This window comes from Mus pahari, chromosome 4 (assembly GCF_900095145.1).
Source record: "Mus pahari chromosome 4, PAHARI_EIJ_v1.1, whole genome shotgun sequence".
Classification (NCBI taxonomy): domain Eukaryota; kingdom Metazoa; phylum Chordata; class Mammalia; order Rodentia; family Muridae; genus Mus; species Mus pahari.
In genome coordinates, this window is record NC_034593.1 from 35,811,396 (window position 1) to 35,833,988 (window position 22,593).

A 22,593-nucleotide genomic window follows, 5' to 3' on the forward strand; every position below is an offset into this window, starting at 1 on the left:
TGATGGCTAAGGATGTTGAACATTTTTTCAGGTGTTTCTCAACCATTCGATATTCCTCAGTTGAGAGTTCTTTATTTAGCTCTGTACCCCATTTTTTAAAGGTTTTTTTTGAGTTTTTGGAGTCCAGTTTCTTGAGCATAAAGAGTGATTCTTATTGCTTTTAAGTATATGCATACATGTATTTGTGTGCAGGGATGTGCACATGTGTACAAGCCTGCCAAGGTCAGAGGTCTCAGATCTCCTGGAACTGGATTACAGGTAATTGTGCTTCCCTTGGCTTGGGTGTTAGAAAGTAACTTCTGTTCATCTGGGGGAAAACTGTTCTCTCTTAACCACTGAGTCACCTTTCCAGCCCAACATATCTTTCTTTAAAAAAGAAAAAATATTAATTCTTTGAGAATTTTGTACATTGTGCTTTGATCATATTCACCACTTTCCCCATTCCCTCAACTCTTCTTAGATTCATCCCATCTCTTCAGGTCTGGCTAGCCTGGAACTCTGCTACCTAGACCATGCTGGCCTCAAATTCAAAGTGATCTACCTTCCTCTGCCTCCTGTGTCCTGAGATTAAAGGCATATGCCAGTGTACCCAGCTCCCACAGAAACTCTTTTTAACAATTACAAGAATCTGTGAGATGTTACCATCTAACGATTCAAAGAATACAAACATTTTAAGACTCTTACTGTCAAACTTATGCTTTCCAGATGTTTTACAAATCATTTTAATGTAACAGAATAAAATATTCAAAACTAAATGTACTAAGGACTTAATATTTTACTCTTGTTGTTCTATCCTAAATATATTTTATATGCAAGTAACTTTTAAATATACTTTGAATTTTTATTTATATCTTGATGATTACTACTGAAGACAGGAATAGAAATAATGGTAACTTATTAACTTAAATATATTTTCAGCACTATACTAAATATATTATAGGCTTAAACTTAATTACCATAAAAATCTAATGAAATAAATTACAAACGATACGTATAAATGAGGAAGATGAGATGTAAAGAGAGCTCCCAAGGTTACACAGTTTGGAAGTGAAATGGAGATCAAACACAAGAACTCTGACCAGCCCCACCCAGTACCTAATCACTTGTCAGCCTTTCCTAAAAGGTCAGTGAAAGAAGGAACAAGTTCTACACTGTATTAGTAATATTATATGACGGTGTCTGACATAGAGTAGGTACTTAATGAATATTTATGGAATGAAGGTCTTTGAATTGTTAATGGATCACCACTTTCATAACAGTCATCTCTTGGTAAGGGGGGGAGGTCCAACCCCTTCCTTCAGGGACCAAAATCCGCAAAGGATCAAGTCCTGTATATAAAAGGACTAAGCATTTACAGAGAACGTTCATGCTGTTCCCACAAACATTAACTATCATACCTAACAGTAAACACTTTGCATACTCCATTGTTTAGGTTGTAAGATAATGTCTACATATGGTCACTACAGACACAATATTGTTTTTGTATATATTTCTAAGTGTTCATATTTTTTTTATTTGTTCTTCGCTCATATATTATAACCTGACCATAGTGTTTCCCCCCCCCCTTCTCCTCCCAGTCCTTCCCCACCACCTCCCTTGTCCCCCAGATCTATTCCTCTTCCCTTCTCTTCAGAAAAGAGCAGCCCTCCCAGAGATAGCAACCAAACATGGCATCACAAGATGCAGTAAGACTAGCCACAAACCCTCATATTGAGGCTGGACCAGTAAGAGGCAACCCAGTAGGAGTTTGTCCCAAATTGGGCAAAAGAGACAGAGACAGTCCCTGCTCCCATTGTTAGGAATCCCACAAGAACATCAAATCACACCCTAACATACATTCAGAGGACCTAGATCAGACATTCAGGCTCCAAGATTGTCAATTCAATCTCTGTGATCGCCCATGAGGCCGGTTAATTGATTCTGTGGTGGCCTTGACCCACCCACCCCCGGCTCCTATAATCCTTACTTTCCATCTACCTCAGAATTCCCAGAGCTCAGCCTAATGTTTGCTGTGGGTGTCACAGATGCAACATTTTTAAGAATATTTTTGATCCATGGCAGGCTTAATCTATTGGTGTGGAGGCTAGTGATAAGAATGGCCAGTTGTGTTTTGACATAATAAAGTACACAAAGATTTCTTTTTTTCTCAATATTCACCTTTAAATATTCCATTTAATTTAGTTTTTACTTGTTCAATTTCAGTAAGTATAAGACTTAGACCATTAAATCTTGTAACAGATAATCATATTTAGTTTTTTTAAAATCAGACTTTTAAAAGCAAATTAACAGAAAAAGAGCTATGCATTTAATCAGAGAGTACCTGGCTAGTGTGTGCATGGTTCAATCTTAAATCCAATCTCCTAAATGTCCATACATAAAAGAAAGCAATGTACTAGTACTTACTAATCAGGGTAAACACTTGGCATGACTGTTCCATGAACTTTCTAACATTTCAGGAGTAATAAATGCATATTACGCCATGGCTTTCTAAAAGATATCTCAGTATCTAGCATTTGAAAGTATAATTTCCACTTATGTCTGTGTAAACAACTGTAAATTCCTCCTAGTATGGAACAGGGACAATTTTTCCACATCATTTTTCCTCTGTATTTTTTAAGCTCCTTTTATTTATATATTGAAAAAGTTTAATGTTAGAACATGTTCCTGATCAATATATACACAGCCCTTCTAATTTACCTAAAATAGTATTCATAAGTAGTATCAAACCAGACTTTTAGGGAATAAAGCTATAATTTAAAAAGATAATTATAAAATCAAATCTGTGCATTCATAATTTCTAGGACTATTTATAAACAAAGAAAGTGAGGCACAAAAATTATTCTCCACCTATAGAGCTCCAAAGTAAAAGAACAGAGCCAGACACATACAAGGTCTGAGACAAAGGGATACAAAATTATAAAATGAAATAAAAATTTTCTTATGTACAAATTTACAAAAATTATAACATTGAAAAATGAAACACACAGGGCACAGAGTCACAATTTCAAAAACTATGAGGGAGAAAAAAATTGCCAGAGAAAATATAACTTTAGAAGGATAATTATGTTATAATCTTTGAAATTTGAAAATGGTATCATAGTAAAAACAGAAAAATATGTAAATTTATAGGGATTAAACTAGTGATCACTCTTTTCTTTAGAATTTTCTTTTAACATTAATTATTCTTAAAGGACAAAAATGTTCAAAATATAATATGATTCAATTAAAATTTAATTAAAGTTATATTTGTAACAAATAGTGAATTATTTACAAGTATTAAGTCACAGAAAATCAACTGTTATAAATTTTGTTACTCTGTTAAATTACAAAAGGTCAGTTCCTGAAATTCATTCAAGTGACATTATATAGACTGAACAGTTATGTTTAGGATTATGTATGTATATACATATATGCATATAACACCAATTGATGAAAACAAAGGTCAGGAATTTGAAAGAGCAAGAAAGGGTATATTGGAGGGATTGGAGTGGGAGAGGGAAGAAGGGAGAAATGATATTATAATATCAAATATTAAAAATTTAAAAAGATTAACACACTTCTGAAGACTTTAAATTTAGTAAGTAAAAAAAATATGCCACTTACTTGATTGGCTAGTTGCAATTGTTCTTGAAGGTTCCTCACGGTCTCATCATCTGCACAGATGTCATTTCCTATCCCTGTGCCAAAGGGAAGGGCTTCCAATTGCTTTTCAACAGCATCTTTTAATTTACTGTGCAACCTTTGCAATAAGCAGTTAACGTTATACTCATTTTAATAAGTCATTTTTGGGGAATTCATTAAATCAATGAGTCACATATATTTCTCATGAAATAAATTTAGATTTTTAATAAAAATAGAAGGAATAGTCATTAAATATTATGAGTAAAAGTATGAATATTCAAACATATCAAACTGATAACTCAGGCAGAGTTCAGTTTGTCCTACAGAGATTTAAAAATTTCAGAAAGATAAAGTTCTGATGTTTCATCATAATAAATAAATGCAATTCGAAGATAAACCTTTACATGTCATTTTATATATATACACACATATATATATATATATATATATATATAAATTTATGACATAGTGTTTTTCTTAATTGTTCTGATATTCCTATGCTATGTAATCACCGATAATTATTTCAAATTATTAGAAACATCCAAAAATTTTACAAATGGGCTCATACAGTTCAAATTCACTTTGTTTAAGACTCAATCATATATTAGCTCTTTGAATTTATTTTCCATATTTTCTATATTGGCTTTTATATTCTGTCTTTTCAATCTGGGTGAACATTCCTAATTCTTTCATTCATTGTTTTTCATCTCTACCACTTCCCCTTTTTATATTTTAGAATTCTATTTGGTTCTGTTTTTAAATGTTAGCAAGGATGCTAAGACTGCACCTTAGTGCAGCCCCTACTGAAGCTAAAACTAAAACTATCACATGATCCAGCCCTACCAATCCTATGGATATACTGTGATGGGATCTTAGCACACAGATGCATATCCATGTGTACTGTAGCAATATTCACAACATCACCTGGGAAGATAGAAGCTCAACTGAGAAAACACTTCTATCAGACTGCTCTGTAAACAGCCCTATGAGGCAGCTCATTATGGGCAGTGCCATCCCTGGCAGATTAAGTTGTTTAATAGACTGAAAGAAATGCAGGGACAAAAAAATGGAATAGAAACTGAAGGAAAGGCTGTCCAGAAACCACCCAACCTAGGGATCCATCTCATCTGCAGACACCAAACTCAGAACACTAATTGCTGATGCCAAGAAGTGCTTGATGACAAGAGCCTCCTGAGAGATTCTGCCAGAGCCTGACCAATACAGATGAGGATGTATGCTCACAGCCAACCATCGGACTTAGCCCAGGGACTCCAATGGAAGAGTTAGCAGAAGGACTGAAGGAGCTGAAGGGGATTGCAACCCCATAGAAAGAACAGTATCAACTAAGCAGAGCTCCCAGTGCTCCCAGGGACTAAATCACCAACCAAAGAGTATACATGGGCTGATTCATGGCTCTTGCTACATATGTAGCAGAGGATGACCTTATCTGCTATCAATGGGAGGGGGGTCCTTGGTCCTGTGGAGGCTTGATGCCCCAGCATATGGGATGCTAGAACAGTAAGGAGGGAATGGATGGGTGGGTGGAGGAGCACCCTTACAGAGGCAAAGGAGAGGGGGGATGTGATGGGGGGTTTTCGAGGGGAGACCGGAAAGAGAGGCAATATTTGAGATCTAAATAAATAAAATAACCAATAATAAAAAAAAAGGAAAGAAAATAGATTGAGCAAGCCATGAGAAACAAGTCAGTAAGCAGCACCTAGGTTCCTGCCCTGCTTCCCCCAATGATAAATTGTGAGCTGTAAGTCCTTTCCAAGTTGGTGTTTATCACAGCAATAGAAAATAAACCAGAACAACATGTAATCATGAAATGCAAGTACATTAAAAGGACTATAACAATAAAGCAGAAACCACAGAAGAAATTTTAAGAGTCCATGGACTGGATAAATTTAGGATTCAAAAATGAACTCCCCCATTTTTGGTTTAGTTACAAGTCAACAACAAGATCAAATTTCTACAGTTTTATGTTTCTTAATGTCAAATTTGGGGAACTCAGAACAGAATAAAATTTAAGTATTCTTGGTTTTGGACACAAGGTTTTTCTGTGTAGCTCTGGTTGTCCTGGAACTCACTCTGTAGACCAGGCTGGCCTCGAACTCACAGAGACCTGCCTTTGCCTTCCAAGTGCTGGGATTAAAGGTATGTGCCACCAAATACCACAGGCTAAATAAAGTATTCTTGATGATCAAGTTTTAAAATTCTAACATGCTGAGAAAAGACATAATAGTAGATAGACAAAATAAAATAACCACAGGAGAAGATTCAGAGACTATACTACCTTGAAATCTTAAGAAGAAAACAGAAAATTCTTTCGTTAAGCACCATCTCACCCTGGGAGTGGACACTTGCAATACCTATTATCTAATGTTGCAGTGGTCAATTGGCACTTATATTTATATTTCACATTTCTCTACCTATATAGTACTTGAGAGTCTAAAACTATATTTCCAAGATGTCCTCAAAGATGGGGTAGAACAGATTAAAATTTTAGCAGAGGCACTTAAAAGAGATGGACATATTTTAGTACCTTGAATCTACTGGGGACTGGACCATCAGCCAAAGAATAAACATAGAGGGGCCCATGGCTACAGCTGCCTATGTGGCAGAGGATGGCCTTGTTGGACATCAGTGGGAGGAGTGGCCCTTGGGCCTGAAGGTGTTCAATGCCCCAGTGTAGGGGACTGCCAGGGCTGGAAGGTGGGAGTGGGTAGGTAGGTGGGTGGGTGTGCACCCTCATAGAGGCAGGGGAGGAGGGATGGGATAGGAGGTTGTGGAGGGGAGACATGGAAAGAGGATAACATTTGAAATGTATATAAAGAAAATATTCAGTAAAAGAAAAAAAAGAAATAAAAAAAGAGGAAAAAAGGGAAAATAAAAACTTGGGAAGCGAGATGAGCAGGCATTCATGAGAAAAGCAAGTGAAAAATGGCCAAACATATCAATATTCATAAAAGGTAAATTAAGATCACAATGAGAAATTACTTAATGACAATGATAGTTCTTAGGAAGTTTGATTAGAATTACTGCTGGAGAAATATAAATCAATGAGTTAAAAATTTTACTGCTGAGAATGTAAGCTAGCTGATACAGCCAAGTTTTAAATTAAGTTGACATTAAATTATAATCCTATAACCTGGCAATTTCATGTCTGGAAATTTTCATACCTGTGCACAATAATGAAAGAGTTAAGTTCCAGAATACTGGATGATATGATTTTTATAGTTTTAGAACTCTAAACCTAACAATAAAAGCAGAATTCAACATACTAATCCCTTTTGGTAGAAGGAATGAGGATGGGAGCTAGAAGAAACTCATGGATAAATGTATCAGGGCCAGCAAGTCTGTATTTAATCGGGCACGTTTCCTGCTACATATTTGTACACTATCATACTGCTTAATAATATTTAATGGTACTTATGTGCCCTATTTCAAGCTATGACTTTATTTTTTACACTCGGCTCATGAAATAATGCTCCTTTGTCATAGTCTAGCCAACAAAACCCTCAGGATCAAGCATGATAAGTCTAATTTTGAGTCCTTGGTCAGAGAGTTCAAAGGACACTCCATCCCAAGAAAAGAGGCTACTGGCCTTGACCTTTAGGTGCTTCCAAGAATTTGAAGTTAAATCTCTGTTGCTGAAAACAACACATACTTTGGACACAAGACAGGAAGATACGAAGCTAGAAATAACCTGGAAGTTTCCTTGAGGACTAATGCTTATAGTACTAGAAGGTATAAGCCACCAAGGGGTTAAAATCTCTAGTCCAGCCCAGCTGTGGCACCTATAAAGCACAGCAAAGATCAGCATGACATATCCCTAAAGGTAAAACAGTGGCACTTTTATCTTATGAGTAACCAACAGCTGTCTAATTGGCCTACACAATAGGAAGAAATTCAAACCTAGTACTGTAAACCTAGCTAATTATCTAAGACTGGTAAGGCCATGAAACCTAAAGGAAAACCCATTACTACCATTTTCCTAAACCAGTATAATTTCTAACTGCATCCTATCTATTTACCCTTATACCCACAGTTACATGTAGCTCTCACTCTCATCAAATAAGTTTATTTTGCAGCAGATAGAGACTATTACAGAAAGCTACAAGTGGTCAAAATGCAGAAAATTGACCATGAAGTGCCCAGCCACATTCTGTAACACCACTCTTACATCTGAGACTAAGGGAACACAAAAGGGGAAGCAGAAAGGTTATAAGAGCCAGAGGACAAGGATGTCTACTAAGAGACAGTTCTAGATATGACAGGGAAGCTGTATTCATGAAGTCTCAGCAACACGGTAACTAAACAAGGATCTGAAAACCACCACCAGCTGACATGACTCTATGGATGGGGGAAATCTCAGAAGGCTTCATCCTTAGACGAAGAGCTAAAGGCAATTAAGGATTGCTTAGAGAGGCAAAATTAATGGCTATCTAATACCATGCTGTTAGTCCTAAAAATAGACATAAAAGCAACACTAAATGAACTTAGCAAGTTCATATTCATATATATGTAAATATGTAACAATAGGTTAAGAAAAAGAAGAAAACATTTTTTTTATTATTTTGAATTTATAGTAAAAAATGTTACAACTGAAAGAAGTTAAATAGCTTGTTTATGGTCCCAGGTAATGAAGCCAGTAGTCAACAGAAACACAAGCCCAGGAGTCTTAACTCTAAAGCACCACAATCCATACATCGAAGAACAACAATAAAAGTTACCTATTAACAACAAAAGACCCACTGGCTAATTGATTTACCTTTCATTTTCTGTGATGACAGTTTCAAGTTGTAGTTTCATTTCACCCATGTGCTTCTACAAGAATAATGAAACATTCTTTCATTATTCTTTCATTATAGGTGTGGGAATACATTCTCCAGACACTTAGATTTCCACCTATGACTCAATTCATATGCAAGCAGTTACAGAAAAAATGTAGTCATTTCTTTTAACAAGCCATATCACATATGGATAGTTTAACAATGTACTAAACATGACAAAACATTCATTTTGAATAGATTATAAATAAATAAAAACATTTTATGCAATAATTGAGAAAATTATAAAAATATGTATCCTGGAAAACAAAAGAAGATACACTTCAGAATGATAAAAGAAGCAGTTGAGCTGGGTGAGGTGGCACACACCTTTAATTCCAGTAGTCTGGAAGCAAAGGCAGGTGGATCTCTGTGATTTTGAGGTCAGTCTGTCTACAGACTGAGTTTCAGGACAGCCAATGCTGTTAAACAGATAAACCCTGTCTTGAATAAACAAGCAAACAAACAAAAGCAAAACCCCAGCTGATTGCTATCCCTTGAAAATATATCTTAACTAATCCATGTTTTTAGGGGAAGCTCGTATCTGCATGTATAGTCTTTCCTACTTCAAGAGATAAGATGAGAATGGTGAAAAGGGAAATGCAGGTCTTCTTTAACAATCATTCTTACCTCACCACCCTTCCGATCTGAACTCTTCTAAACAAGGTTGTTATGGTAGCAGACATGGTCACTGATATAAGTATCTACTGCTAAGTAGTTCTTAGCAAGCTAGATGACTTAAAAACCCACTAACTAGAATACAAGGAAGATTATAATTCATACTGTAAAGAGAATGAGAGGAAAATTTCATTGATTTTCTAAGGTAATAAGGGACTATTAGCCTTTCAAAGGAAAAGGGAAATGTTAGTAAAAGCAAAATGACAAAATAAGGAGTCAGTTTTAATAAGAGCAAAAAGGTGTGCAGATGGCAAAAGGCCGTCATGAAAAAGCAGTTTTTCAACAAAGGTGCACTCAGCTCAAAACACACCCATCAGTCTTCATTGTGTACTCTAGGGTAAGAGCCAAGTCTGGAGAGACCTGGCACAAAAAGTATGAACAGGCAGCTCTCCAAGTCTCTCTCTTCCTACTCAGAGGTGATCAAAGCAGCTTAGCCTAAGAATTCACTAACCACCTTTTAATATGAAATCGGCATCAAAACTGACTTTTCCCCAGGTTCCTGCTAGCTAGAATTTCAAACTAAAATGAATTAATGTTCTACAAGATAAATACTGATTGTATTTATAAAAACACTAATTTGAAAAGTATCTAATATTGTAAATGATTATATAGAATATATGTGTACCACATAAGTCACATTAAGGACTTTATTATAAAATACTTGAAAATATGTAATATTTGGAAGAAAAGATCTTCAAAGTGCTTCTCATATACTCAAATTTTCCCTACTATATATTTTTTCTTTTGTGTGTTTGGAAGGGGGATCTTTATACACAGAATTACAGCATGCTTTTACTGCTTTGAAGGTATACTACTTCTAGATCATGTCTGTAATCTTCTTTTTTAATGTGTTAGATTTTGTTTGTTTGCTGCTTTTATGAGAGAGATTCTATGTATGTAGCCCTGGCTGTCCTGAACCTCTATGTAGCTCAGGCTGGTCTCTATCTTACGAAAATCCATCTGCCTCTGCTTCTGCCTCCTGAGTGCTGGGACTAAAGTCACAGACAACTATGCTCAGGTACATGTGCAATTCTTAAAAATTAGCACTCTATTAATTATATGTCTGTGAGCATGAACAGATTATTCTTAGAAGTAGATAACATCTTCTTTCTCTCTCTAAAACAAATGCAATAACTATTACTATCAGTGAAGACTCTTGGGCTTTCTAAGTGTAGCTTCTTCCTAGAACTAATCCAGAGGTAGTAAGAACCTCACGTGAGAAACCAAAGCCAAGCACTTCAGTGGAATAGCTCATTAACGAGACACAGGAACCAGACAGCTTATATGAGGCTTTAGGAGAGTTTAATTTCCCAGCAACTAATTATTCTAGAATAATAATTAAAGTACACAAAGTATACCATCATTCAATCCATAGAGTGAACTCAGCAGAAACTTTGATTTGTTACTCCTAAAACTAAAAATTACATGACTCACACAAAAAAGACTTTTGTTGATTTTGTTTTTGTTTTTTGAGACAGGGTTTCTCTGTATAGCCCTGGCTGTCCTGGAACTCTCTTTGTAGACCAGGCTGGCCTCGAACTCAGAAATCTGCCTGCCTCTGCCTCCTGAGTGCTGGGATTAAAGGCATGCAACACCACGCCCGGCTGACTTTTGTTGTTTTTTAATTGCCCATTGGAAGGGAAAAAAAGATATTTTTGTGGTTGGCTTAAGCTTAAATGGCAAAAGACTATAAAAAAAAATACATCATGAAGAATGGGAAATAAATTAAGAATTGTCTTATGCCAGAGCCAAACAGAGAATTTTCAACAGAGGAATCTTGAATGGCTGAGAAACACTTAAAGAAATGTTCAAAGTCCTTAGTCACCAGGGAAATGCAAATCTAAACCACCGTGAAGTTCCATCTTACACCCAGTGGAAGTACATAAGGGGGTAGAGCTAGGAGAGATCAATAAAAACAAGGTATGCAGGAAAACCCCTTATGGAAACCCATTATTCTGTAAGTCAATTTTAAAAATAAAAAGTGGTTTGAAAATGAGTATTTATATTGTTATCCTGGTATCAGAAAATTTGGGAGGAAATGTAAAAAAAAAAATTTCAATTAAAAGAAACACATTATAAATATTAGGTATACTATAAAAACATGGTTACTTTAAACGTATAACAACCCTATAGTATAGTATGCTTTGGTTTTTCATGAGCCTAATCTCAGAAGCCCTGAGACTCAAATCTGTTTACATAGACAGTGTCTTGAGTTTATTTCCATTATTCTTAAAATAAACTTCCACTAGTAATCAAAAATAAAATCTGCTAGAACCCAAGCATATATTGGAAGTGGGATAAATCTTATCTAAAAGATATAAAGGCATATGACAGAAGTAGCATCTGAAGATGGGAAAACATTCTGCAAATAATGACACATGGGGGTAGAATGAGGGTAAGGTTTGAATGGCTCTGAGCAGAGATATGAACAAATAATATTGCCATCAGGACACAGCTCCCAGCTTCTGAGAGATGCCTCTGCCAGAAAGGAAGAACAAGGGAATATTGGATTAAAAGGAGAACTGAAGCTAGTGTTTATAGATCCACATTTATAGTTGAATGAGACTTTCATATTTTCTTCTCATAGTAAACCTTACAAAAGCTAAGTGATTATGACTTCTTACCTGGTAATAGGTCAGCTGCCTGTTTAGCTCTTCCAGATGTCTCTCATACTCAGCAATGAGAGGAGGTAAAGAACTAAAGGAAAGTACGGAGTTAAAAGACTGAATATTCAGTTCCATTTACTTTAAGCATGTAACAAGTAAAATAAATCTCAAAATGAAAATTTGTGTCTAATACTAATCAGTACTTGCCCTTTATGCTTAAACCCTTAACACAAGTAAAAGTCAAAGATGCTCTCAGATGGTACCAAGTATCTTGGGGAACAGGCAAGATCATCCTCCATTATAATCCACTCGTATAAATTCCATCAATATTTTTATCAACTCAATAGCAAGTCATTATGCTTAATTACAGCAGATCATATAATAAGCATTCATAAATTAAGGAACTCCTTCAATGATCAAATGATTGAAGAAATAATATGTGTTTAGTAATACTTCACCTTTGCTCATTTACTGAGTCTACTAGTATGTCACCTCTGCCTCCTTTGGACATGTTGTTCTATAACAAAAAATATAAAACATATAAAAAATTATAAAAAAAACAGGCTATTAAAATATTTTCTCACATTATTCTAGTTAAGATTGAAACTGGCTTAAATTAATTGTCATTACAATTTTTATAACTATAAAATTAAAAAAGCTGATACTGAAATGCATTTGGTAAACTTATACATGATAAAAAATTGGCCAATTAGAACTATGAAGAATTTTCTATCTGATGAAAATATCTATTAGCAATTAACACAAATTGTCAATATTTGTGGTTAAACAAGGGAAGCTTACATTAAGTTCAGTAGCAATACAAGGCTGTATGCTTTCACTATTCTGATCAACATGATGTAAGGAAGATTTAAAGACTGAAGAATAGTATGTGACACAATTATACAGATAATTTGATGATTTACCTAGAACATACCACATAATGCAATAGATGTTAGGGTCAAATAGAGACTACATTAAGTTTTAGATAGGAGATCACACTAAAAACAGTAGTTTCCTCAAACACTGATAGTCATTTTCCCTTTATCTTCTTTGAAAGTGACTTGTGTACTGTCTTTTTTAACAGGTAATCTTTTTACTTTTGTAATTTTTTCCCTGGTTTTTTACATTGGCAGCTCATTACTTAAGTTTTACTTCCTTTCTTTGAATTTAATCTGCTCTTGCTCTTCATTTTGTACATTAAATGCATGCAAATAGGAGAGTACATTTCCTTCCAAATGCTGTTTCAGTTCTAATGTATGAGTTTAAAAAGTATTAATCTTTTTGTTTGTTTGTTTTTGAGATGACTGTAGAATCACATGAAACTGTAGAAAAATAATGACAGGAAGTTTTGGGCAACTTTCCCCAATGCAAACATTTTGTGAAGCCACAATGTAACATACAGATGAGCCTTAATTTAAGATGGATGACAGTCCCATCTGAGGTTGAGAATGATGTAAGCTCAAAATGCATTTAACATACTGCCTTATAAAACATGGTGGCTGAACAACATAGAACCTGAAGAGTGTGTTCACACTTGTGATTATATAGCTGGCTGAGAGTCTGGGCTCATTGCTGCTGCCCATCGCCATGGGGGAGCACCTTACCATATATTATTCATTCAAGAAAATATCTGAATATGCAAATTGTCACAGCATTGTAGCATGGCGACCTTCTGCAGTACAATGCCAGAACAAAGTTTTCATGAGCCAAGGATCATTCAGCACTCCTTTTAGTCATACTACCTTTCCACTACGCTTCCTTATTCTTAGGTCTAGGCAACCACTAGTAAGTTTTATATATACATTTTCTTTTCATTTTAGTGCCATTAACATGAATATAATTGCTTGGGGTTTTTTGTTGTTGTTGTTTTTTTTGTTTTTGTTTTTGTTTTAACCTTCAGTAGAATATCTTGGATGTTTTAGGAGCACATTTCACTGTGTAGCCTAGGCTAGTCCCAAAAATCACAAGATCCTCTAACTCAGCTTTCTGAGTGTTGGATTACAGGTTTAAGCCTTCACACTCAGCCAACTTCATCACCTTCTACTGTCCAACAATAGTGTATTATAATATTACAAATACATAGAACACAAGTGCTTCTTACTTGACCACTTTCCTACAAAAGGTATCTGTATTATGAGTAAAGCTGTTATGAACACTTGTAAATGTCTGCATGCATGTGTAGATGTTCAGGAGTACAAATGCTGAGTCTAATATCAATTTCATGTTTTCTGTTTAAGTTACTGAATGATTTTCCGGAATGGCTATAGAATTTATAAACTCCCACCAACAACGCATGGTTCTATTAGTCCATTTCCATTTCTACAATAGAATTTCAGAGGTTGAATACTATGTGAAGAAAGGAGTTCTTCACAGTTCTTAAGATTCAAGGGCAAGATGCCAATTTCTGCTGTGCTCCAGTGAGTAGAAGAATGCAAACTGATCCATTCTTATCTCCTTGTACAAAGCTCAAGTCTAAGTGGATCAAGGAACTCCACATAAAATCAGAGACTTATAGAGGAGAAAGTGGGGAAAAGCCTTGAAAATATGGGCACAGGGGAAAAATTCCTGAACAGAACAGCAATGGCTTGTGCTGTAAGATAATGAATTGACAAATGGAACCTCATAAAATTGCAAAGCTTCTGTAAGGCAAAAGACACTGTCACTAAGAAAATATTAAAGCAATTTCTATAGACAAAGAGCTTAATTTTAGAGAGCAAAACCAAATTTTCCCTTACAAGAATCAAAGGTATAAGCAAAATTTCAAAGGTTATAGGCAACTAAAAATGTGAATAATTCTAAGTAGAATTTATATTGAGGATTTGTACTGACCGTAACCAATAATTCATAAGGGTGTAGATATATTTACAATCAAATTTCAATCTAGTTTTTTATACTTAAATCATTCCACGTACCTGCATAGTTGGGTCTCTGAAAATATGTTCGATTTGATGCTGCCTAAGAATATCATTCAGTTTATCTTCTGAAACAAAAAGAAAACCAATATGAGTAACAGTCTTATTTTATAAAACTTTAAAAATAGCAGCTACTATTTGATTTATCCAATGAAAGATTTATAGTCTGTATGATTGCTTCTCATAAGATGAATCATTAATTTTAGCACATCATTTTAGAATGGAAAATTAGGATTTTTTTTATATTCAAAAGTTAAATAATGCTGTGCAGTGGTGGCACACACCTTTAATCCCAGCACTTGGGAGGCAGAGGCAGGTGGATTTCTGAGTTCAAGGCCGGCCTGGTCTACAGAGTAAATTCCAGGACAACCAGAGCTACACAGAGAAACCCTGTCACGAGAAAAACCAAAAAAGAAAACAAAAAATAAGATAAATACTGACTCCCAAATCAAACAAACACAGGATAGCTACAAAGAACTAATCTTTCTTATTTCCTAAATTTGAAGTAGAAACATTCCCCATTATCTTTTTGTTTTCACTTCTTCGATGAAAGAATTGGGAAGATATGCACCATATTCTTCCTTTCTTCCTTCCTTCCTTCTCTTTTGAAGACAAGGGATCATTCAGACTGACCTAGAACTGACATGTAACCCAGGCTGGCCTGACCCACTAGAATCTTCCTGTCTTGTCTTCTGCGTGCTAGAACCAGAGGAAGCACTCAGCTGTACACAATGCTTTAGAATTCTTAAAGTCAGCAGAAAAGACTACCCATGCTATACTGCGGACAAATTGTAGGACACAGAATCTCATTTCAACAGGAGTGCCATGAGGCCGTAAAAAAGATGGCCCAGAATAAAGCTGAGTGTCTCACTGACTTACCACATCTGTATTCACATCAGAAAAGAAACAAGGAAAGCAAGATGGCCCAGCATATAAAAGGTACCTGTCATGCCCCAGGACAAGAGTTCAATCTCTAGAACTAACACAGCAGAAGGACCAAACCACACCCTCATGTTGAACTCTGGCTTCTGCATGTACTCTAATGTATGTAGTAATGCATGTGCGTCCGCGCGCGCGCGCACGCGCGCACACACACACACACACACAAATGAAAAATTTAAGAAAAGCTAGAGAAATGGCTCAGCAGATATAGCACTAGCAAATCACAGCACTCACATGGTAGCTCACAACTGTACCATCAGTCTCAGGGAATCTAACATTCCCTTTTGGTATCCATTAGCATGTGATGCATAAACATTTATGTTGGCAAGATACCCACCCATATATATATATATATATAATTTGAATTAAAGAAAATTAAAAAAAAATGAAAAAGAAAAACATACATATTACCTAACAAATACTCAATCTTTCAAGATTTACAGTAACAGAACAAAGCTCAACAACTTTCAAAGAAATAAGACAAAACATAACAAACAAAACCCCTCCATGTCAATAACCAAAACAGAAAGCAGTCAATAGGAAGAGACTTGAAATATATGAAAATTGAAAAACAAAAAACTTGCTTTTATATAACCGTTGGGTCTCAGGAAGAATTACAAAAAAATAGGTATTTTGAACAGAACAATAGTTTAAATCTTATGTGCCATAACATAATAGTAGGAAAGCTTTATAGCTTTAATCTAGAATTAAATGAATAGAATTTATTCTTCAAATTCAGGAATTTTTCTTATTTTAAAAATATTGTATAGATTTTTGCTGAGTACTTTAAATCTAGAAATCCTAGATTCATATTACCACAAAAGTCTGCAATCACATCAGCACTCAAAGGCTTCAGATTATAGAGTATTTTGGAATTTGGGTTTTCAAATTAGGTATGCTCAATCTATATTAGGAAAAAAAAAAAAAAAAGAGGAGGGGTAGAGATGGATGCTCTTTTAGAGGTCCTGAGTTCAATTCCCAACAACCATGTGGTGGCTTAGAACCATCTGTAACAAGGATCTGATTCCTTCTTTTGGTATGTCTTAAGATAGCGACATATATGACTCACATACATGAAATAAATAAACCTTAAAAAAGGAAAAAAGGGGCTGAAGAATCAAATCTATTACAAAAAGTTCGAAGAACAGCAATATAAACTCAAAAGTCACATGAAGGAAATAATTGAAATGAACCTAGCAAATAAACTCACAAACAAGAGGATTAAAAGTATAATCATTTCATATTTTATTTTTAACAAACATGTAACAAATACAACTTGAAGGATCTTAATAAAATGGATGCTTACAAAAAGCAAAACAACAACACAACAGAAAACACTGTAAACATCACACCTAACCGGAAAAATGTTAAAAATCTTTTCCTTGTGGTTAACACAAGAATAAATTCTCATGAAATTTATACAACACTCTAGTGGAAGTCCAAGTTAATGTGGTACTGTGGCAGTGAAATAAACAAGAGTAGAAACGTTCAAAGGAAGAACAAGCTCATCTGCGTGCATCGTAACTATTCCAAAGAACAAAGACTCTTAAAATGAGAAGTAAATTAATAGTTAATTACAAGGCCAAAATGCAAAAATTAATCACAGTTGTATACATCGATAACACAAGAGTTTTACATAACAAAAGATAGTACTTTCTAGTATCATCAAAAGAAAAGGAATATAAAATCCCTATACAAAAATACTTTGTATTTGATAAATAATCAGTAGAAATGCAAGACCTAAAGAAGGAAAAAGAGAACACAGAATAAAGAAGTCTGTCTCCTAAAGACAGTTTTCCCTACATATCTAATAAAATTCCAATCTATACTTAAAAATATTGCTATAGAAACTGAAAGATTGATCCTGAAAGGAAATGGAATAAGAAAGACAATTTTACAAAAAGAACAAGAGGATCAAGCTAGCTCTATCAGATAACAGAATGCATTATAAGGTTATAATTTACCTAGCATATTAGTGATAAAAGAAAAAGTTAGTGTTCCACTCTTATGATAAAATTCCCAGAAACATACCTTGACAGAGAAAAGCTTTTTTGACTCATGGTTGCTTGGCTCAATCATTATAGGCCCGGGGTAAAACAGAATGGCATATATCCTAGCAGGGGTTGGGATATAGAGAGTGATCAAGCAGGGACTGGGGTACAGTAGAGTGATCAGTGGTGGTCAGGAAGCAGAGAGAAAGAGTCAGAGGTTAGGAACAAAATACATCCTTCTTAAGGAAATTCAGAGGCAGCTAGCTCCTCTCATTAGACCCTACCTTCTAGAATTTCCACCACTTCCCTATAGCATCATTAAATGAGAGTAAACTTTTATCATATGGCCTCTGAGAAGCATTTAAGAGTCAAAACATATTAGGACTAAACAAAATTTGCCAATTAAAAGGTATTTAGAATTTAGAAACATAATACACACATATACATGTTAATGAGTGATGATTGAAAGGGCACTCCAGAACTGTAGAGGTAGATCTAGAAAGGGTAATCTTTTAATTTGTGGATCTAGGTCAAGCAGATTACTAAGGAAAATAATTTAATATCATTCATAAAAACCATTTCCAAGTGAACTGGAAATGTAAATATAAAATAGTAAATTTGCATTAGAGAATCAAGAAATACTTCTATAACCTTAGGATAGAATAAGACTTTTTAAATTCAAGCACAAAAAGAAGTAAACATTTTTGGTAGTTTGAATGCAAATGGCCTCCACAGCCGGGCTTGGTGGTGCACGCCTTTGATTCCAGCACTTGAGAGGCAGAAGCCAGCCTGGTCTACAGAGTGAGTTCCAGGACAGCAAAGGGCTATACAGAGAAACCCTGTCTCGAAAAAAAACCAAAACCAAAACCAAAACCAAAACAAAAAAAGGCCCCCACAGGCTCTGTTTGGGAAGGATGAAAAGGTGCAGCCTTGTTGGAGAAGGTGTCAGTGGAGTGAGCTCTGAGGTTTCAAAGAGTCAATCCCAGTTAGCCCTCTCTGTGTCTCCTGGCTGGGGATAAAGATGTGCACTCTCAGCTACTACTCCACTACCATGCCTGCCTGCCTGCCTGCTTGCCATCACACTGATGGTTATAACCTGAAATCATAAACTCCCATATACCATTTCTTCTCTAAGCTGCCTTGGTCATGGTGTCCTATCACAGCAAATATGAAAACAATTTAAATGACATTTAAAGTAAATACCAACAAAATGAACAGTATAATTAAAAAGGTATGCTCATACAAACAAAACTGTAAGAAAGTAAAAACACAAACTATAAACGAATATTTCCAAGTACTACAACTGTCAATGATAGTATATCCAAAACAAAGAACTTTGAATCAGTTGAGAAATAGAAAATGGTTCAGTATACAAAAAGTATTCATCCATTTGTTTATTTTGAGACACGGTTTCTCTGTAGCCCTGGCACTCCTGGTACTCTGTAGACCAGGCTGGCCTCGAACTCAGAAATCTACCTGCCTCTGCCTCCCAAGTGCTGGGATTAAAGGCCTGAGCCACCACTTATTCTTGCAAAACTAATTAACAGAAAAGAAGCTCATGCTCAGTAGACATAGGGGAAAGGATAAATTAAAATGATTACAAATTGAAATTCAATACTGGTGAAAATAGGGTCTGGGGAGATGGCTCAGTTGGTAAGTTCTTACTTTTTAGGTTCGAAGACTTGAATTCAATTCCCTGAGTCCATGTATAAAAAGCAGACTATGGTGAAGCAGTCTTGTTAATTTTAGTGTTGGGGAGGTGGAGGGGTGGGGGTCCCTGGGGTTTCCTAGCCAATCAGCCTAGCCTGTTTGGCAAATTCTAGCCCAATCATAGGATATGTTGGAAGGAAGGAAGGAAGGAAGGAAGGAAGGAAGGAAGGAAGGAAGGAAGGAAGGAAGGAAGATAGGTAGGTAAGTAAGTTAAGAAAACAATGCCCAAAGCCTGAGGACACCATCAGAGGCATCCTCTGGCCTCCAGAAGCACACATGCCTGCTACTAAGAGAACTGGTGGAACAAGCTGAACTCCTATACATTGCTGATGGGAGTTTAAAATCACCAAACTACAATTAAAGGTGAACACAATTCTTGGCACCATAATCAACTAGCCAGGCATAAGAACCATGACCAAAAGAAGTAACAGTGATCCACTAGCTCGGACTAACTCAGATATCGTCATAATAATAGATATGTGATTAATTTTAAAACTGTCAAGTATGTCTAGCAATTAAAATGAATTAATCCTATCTATATCTGATAGGGATAAATTTTCAAAGTATCATAAATATCACAGAAGAATAAATGGTTCATGATACTACTTTTTAAAACTAAAATATTGAAAAAACTAAATTAAGGTATAAAATTAAAGATAGTGATTATCTTTCTCTATCTTTGAGGAAGAGGGAGTGATTATAAATTTTTTGAGGTTCTAGCCACTCCCATTTCTGGACTTGAATTGTATATATTACAAGAATGTTTCACTTTGCCATGACACTTGTTTTCTTTTTTAAATTTATGTTATAAACACACATAAATATGCAAACGCATTACCAGCTGCTTCTGTAAATGTTGGAGACATTGGTGGTATCATGCAATACTCAAGTTTATTAACGTATCATTTTCTTTTAATAAAAGTCAAATCTACGAAGGAAATCCTCCTGTACCTTGAAGACATGAAGACATATTCTTAAACAAATGAACAATCAATCAGTGTAGAGAACGAGAGGCAAATGGGAGGATGGACAGTCATCTTTATCTCAACAATGGTAGGTGGTATGGCTAGTGGGACAACCCCCATCTTTAACTAGCATGCAAGGTCTAGTAACAGAAAAAGCTCACAGATTCTTAACACTCATTCTTAGCTCTTCATACAAACCTTAAAATTGCATGCTTGCATTTCCTGAATACATACCTTTCAAGGCCTGGAGGCTCTGCTGCTTCTATGTGGGAATCTCTTCTTCCACTCTTACTTGTGTTTTACTGACTTACAATTCAGTTTTCAGTCAAATAAATTCTCTTACTTGGGTGCTCATATTTGGGATTCAATTTTTATTTAAGAATTACGGTTACTTTATTTTTCTAAAACTCATCTTCTAAAATTCAGGTATCTCACCACCAATCAAAACTCATTCACGCAGATCACTCAGACTGTGATCTATTCATCTTTATAGAGGGAGGTTTTTCCTACTCATTTGCTTAAGAAATAATGCTATAGTTGTAATAACACACACACATACAACATATACACATACATACATACATACATACATATGTATGCATATATCCCACAACACTATAAATTGTGTGTGTGTGTGGGGGGAGCATTTAACATGTATTAACCAGAGGCACAGAGAAGCTAAGAATTTTGCCCAAGATCAACTTGTAAAATGTTAAGTTAGGCAATATATGTACAGAAACAAATCTAGAGAATATGTCCTTAACTTCTGGTTTATGAACTCAATAGAGTTCAGCATGTTTCCCCAACTTTCCCTGGTGCTCAAGAAAATTCCTGAGTTACTTACTCTCTTTCTTTCAAATCTTTCAGCCTTCAATCTCTACATCCTCCTTAGGTCACTTCTTACCTACGATTACAACTGCAGCTAATGAACTGTACTCCTCTATAAACCTCTATGAGGTGTTCAAGGCAACTGTCTTGTTTTTAAACAAAGCATACTACCAATTCCTTCAATGTTGCCAATAATTTGGACACTGAAACCTTTCTTACCGGTAAACACATATTGATACGTCAAGATTCTGTCCAAATGGGATCTCCTCTGGAAGTAGTTTAATAACTGCATAATAGTCAGTATTTGTTTAGCTCCATGTTAGATGCTATTCTTTATATTTCACTGTTTGCTCAATAATTCCATCAACTACTTGGAATCTGATGCAAACGAGTCAACAGTTGCTGTTGCTTCCATGTATTTTTGGTATCTCCTTCCACCAACTACATGCTTGGAGAACAAGAATCTCTCCATCTCATCCTTACATCAGCTACATGTATAGCACCTGGCACGTAATGAAACATAGGTCAACATCTTTTAAACTAACGATCAGAGCAATGCCTGGAGGTCCTAAGCTGTAGGCTTAGAAACTCTTCCTGGCCATGAGCCCTCGAGTTTCTTCGAGCCCAAGAGCCGCATTGCATTACAAATCTATTTCGTGCCTAGCTGACTCCTATGCACGCTTAAGGAATAGCCTACAAGTATTTACTGGCGGTTCGGCCTCGTTAAGTACATATATACATAGTCTCATGTACATCACCAAGCATTTTGTGCAGAGCACTTCTTTTTTAAGTTTTTAACATTTCTCACGCTGGGACCAGACCAGCATTCACAACACGTTAGTAGGTCAACGATAGCGACATTGCACCTTACAGATGAATTTTCCATCAGGGAACAGAGCGCGCTTACTTTGGTCTCTGAGTAAGTCGATTTCTGTGGCCATTTCGATATTTTAGTTTGGAGTTTTCATCACCTTTATCGATTCCTCGCGGGGGGTGGGGTGGGGGGGAGAAGGTATTTCTTAAACAAGCAAGCAAACGAACAACAAAAAAAGCAGCCTCCCGCTGTGAGGGCAAACAAAAAGCTAAGGGGTCGCAGGGGCAGCCGAGCCCTGGCGCGAAGGCATCAGCATCCCACTCACGCGGCGGCGCAGCCCGGCCCGCCGCTCCGCCGAACCCAGGCGACGCGCCTCAGACTCCGTTCCGCGCTCACCGGCCGAGAAGGGCCGCGGGGCGGCGCGGCGCGCGGCCGGAGGGCGCCGAGTTCCCGTCAGACCGCGCGGGAGGATGAACCTGCGACGCGCCTGGCCGGGCGGCAGCGTCCCCGCCAGCTGAGGGGCGACGCCAGGACCGCGGGGAAGCAGGAGCCGCCGCGGAGTCCACTCGGCCCGCCCTGCGACTTTGAAAGCGGTGCCCCAGACCGTTCCTTGGAGACGGTGACGCCGCGCCCGTCATCACGCGTGCGTCGGCGTGCGTCACCGCGCTGTCTCGGGCGCCGGCGGGTGATTGGC

At 36.4% G+C, this 22,593-nt stretch overlaps 1 protein-coding gene across 4 annotated transcripts in view; it reads right to left on the reverse strand.

Moving 5' to 3' along the window:
• Window positions 1-22,514, reverse strand: part of Sclt1 (sodium channel and clathrin linker 1) — a 113,944-nt gene extending 91,430 nt beyond the window's left edge. Inside the window, exons 1-6 of one of the 4 annotated variants that reach the window (XR_003843709.1) lie at window positions 21,993-22,343; window positions 14,650-14,717; window positions 12,196-12,254; window positions 11,756-11,828; window positions 8,396-8,451; window positions 3,604-3,739 (exon numbers count right to left, since the gene is read on the reverse strand). Coding sequence is in view for 3 of the 4 variants with exons in the window: in XM_021196294.1 (XP_021051953.1) it covers window positions 3,604-3,739; window positions 8,396-8,451; window positions 11,756-11,828; window positions 12,196-12,254; window positions 14,650-14,717; window positions 21,993-22,026 (426 nt within the window). In the remaining variant the exon portion in view is untranslated. Of the gene's footprint in view, window positions 1-3,603; window positions 3,740-8,395; window positions 8,452-11,755; window positions 11,829-12,195; window positions 12,255-14,645; window positions 14,718-21,992 lie in introns of those variants that run through there. The other 3 variants (XM_021196294.1, XM_029537884.1, XM_029537883.1) reach the window with 3 other exon arrangements.
• Between the last annotated feature and the right edge of the window lie 79 nt (window positions 22,515-22,593).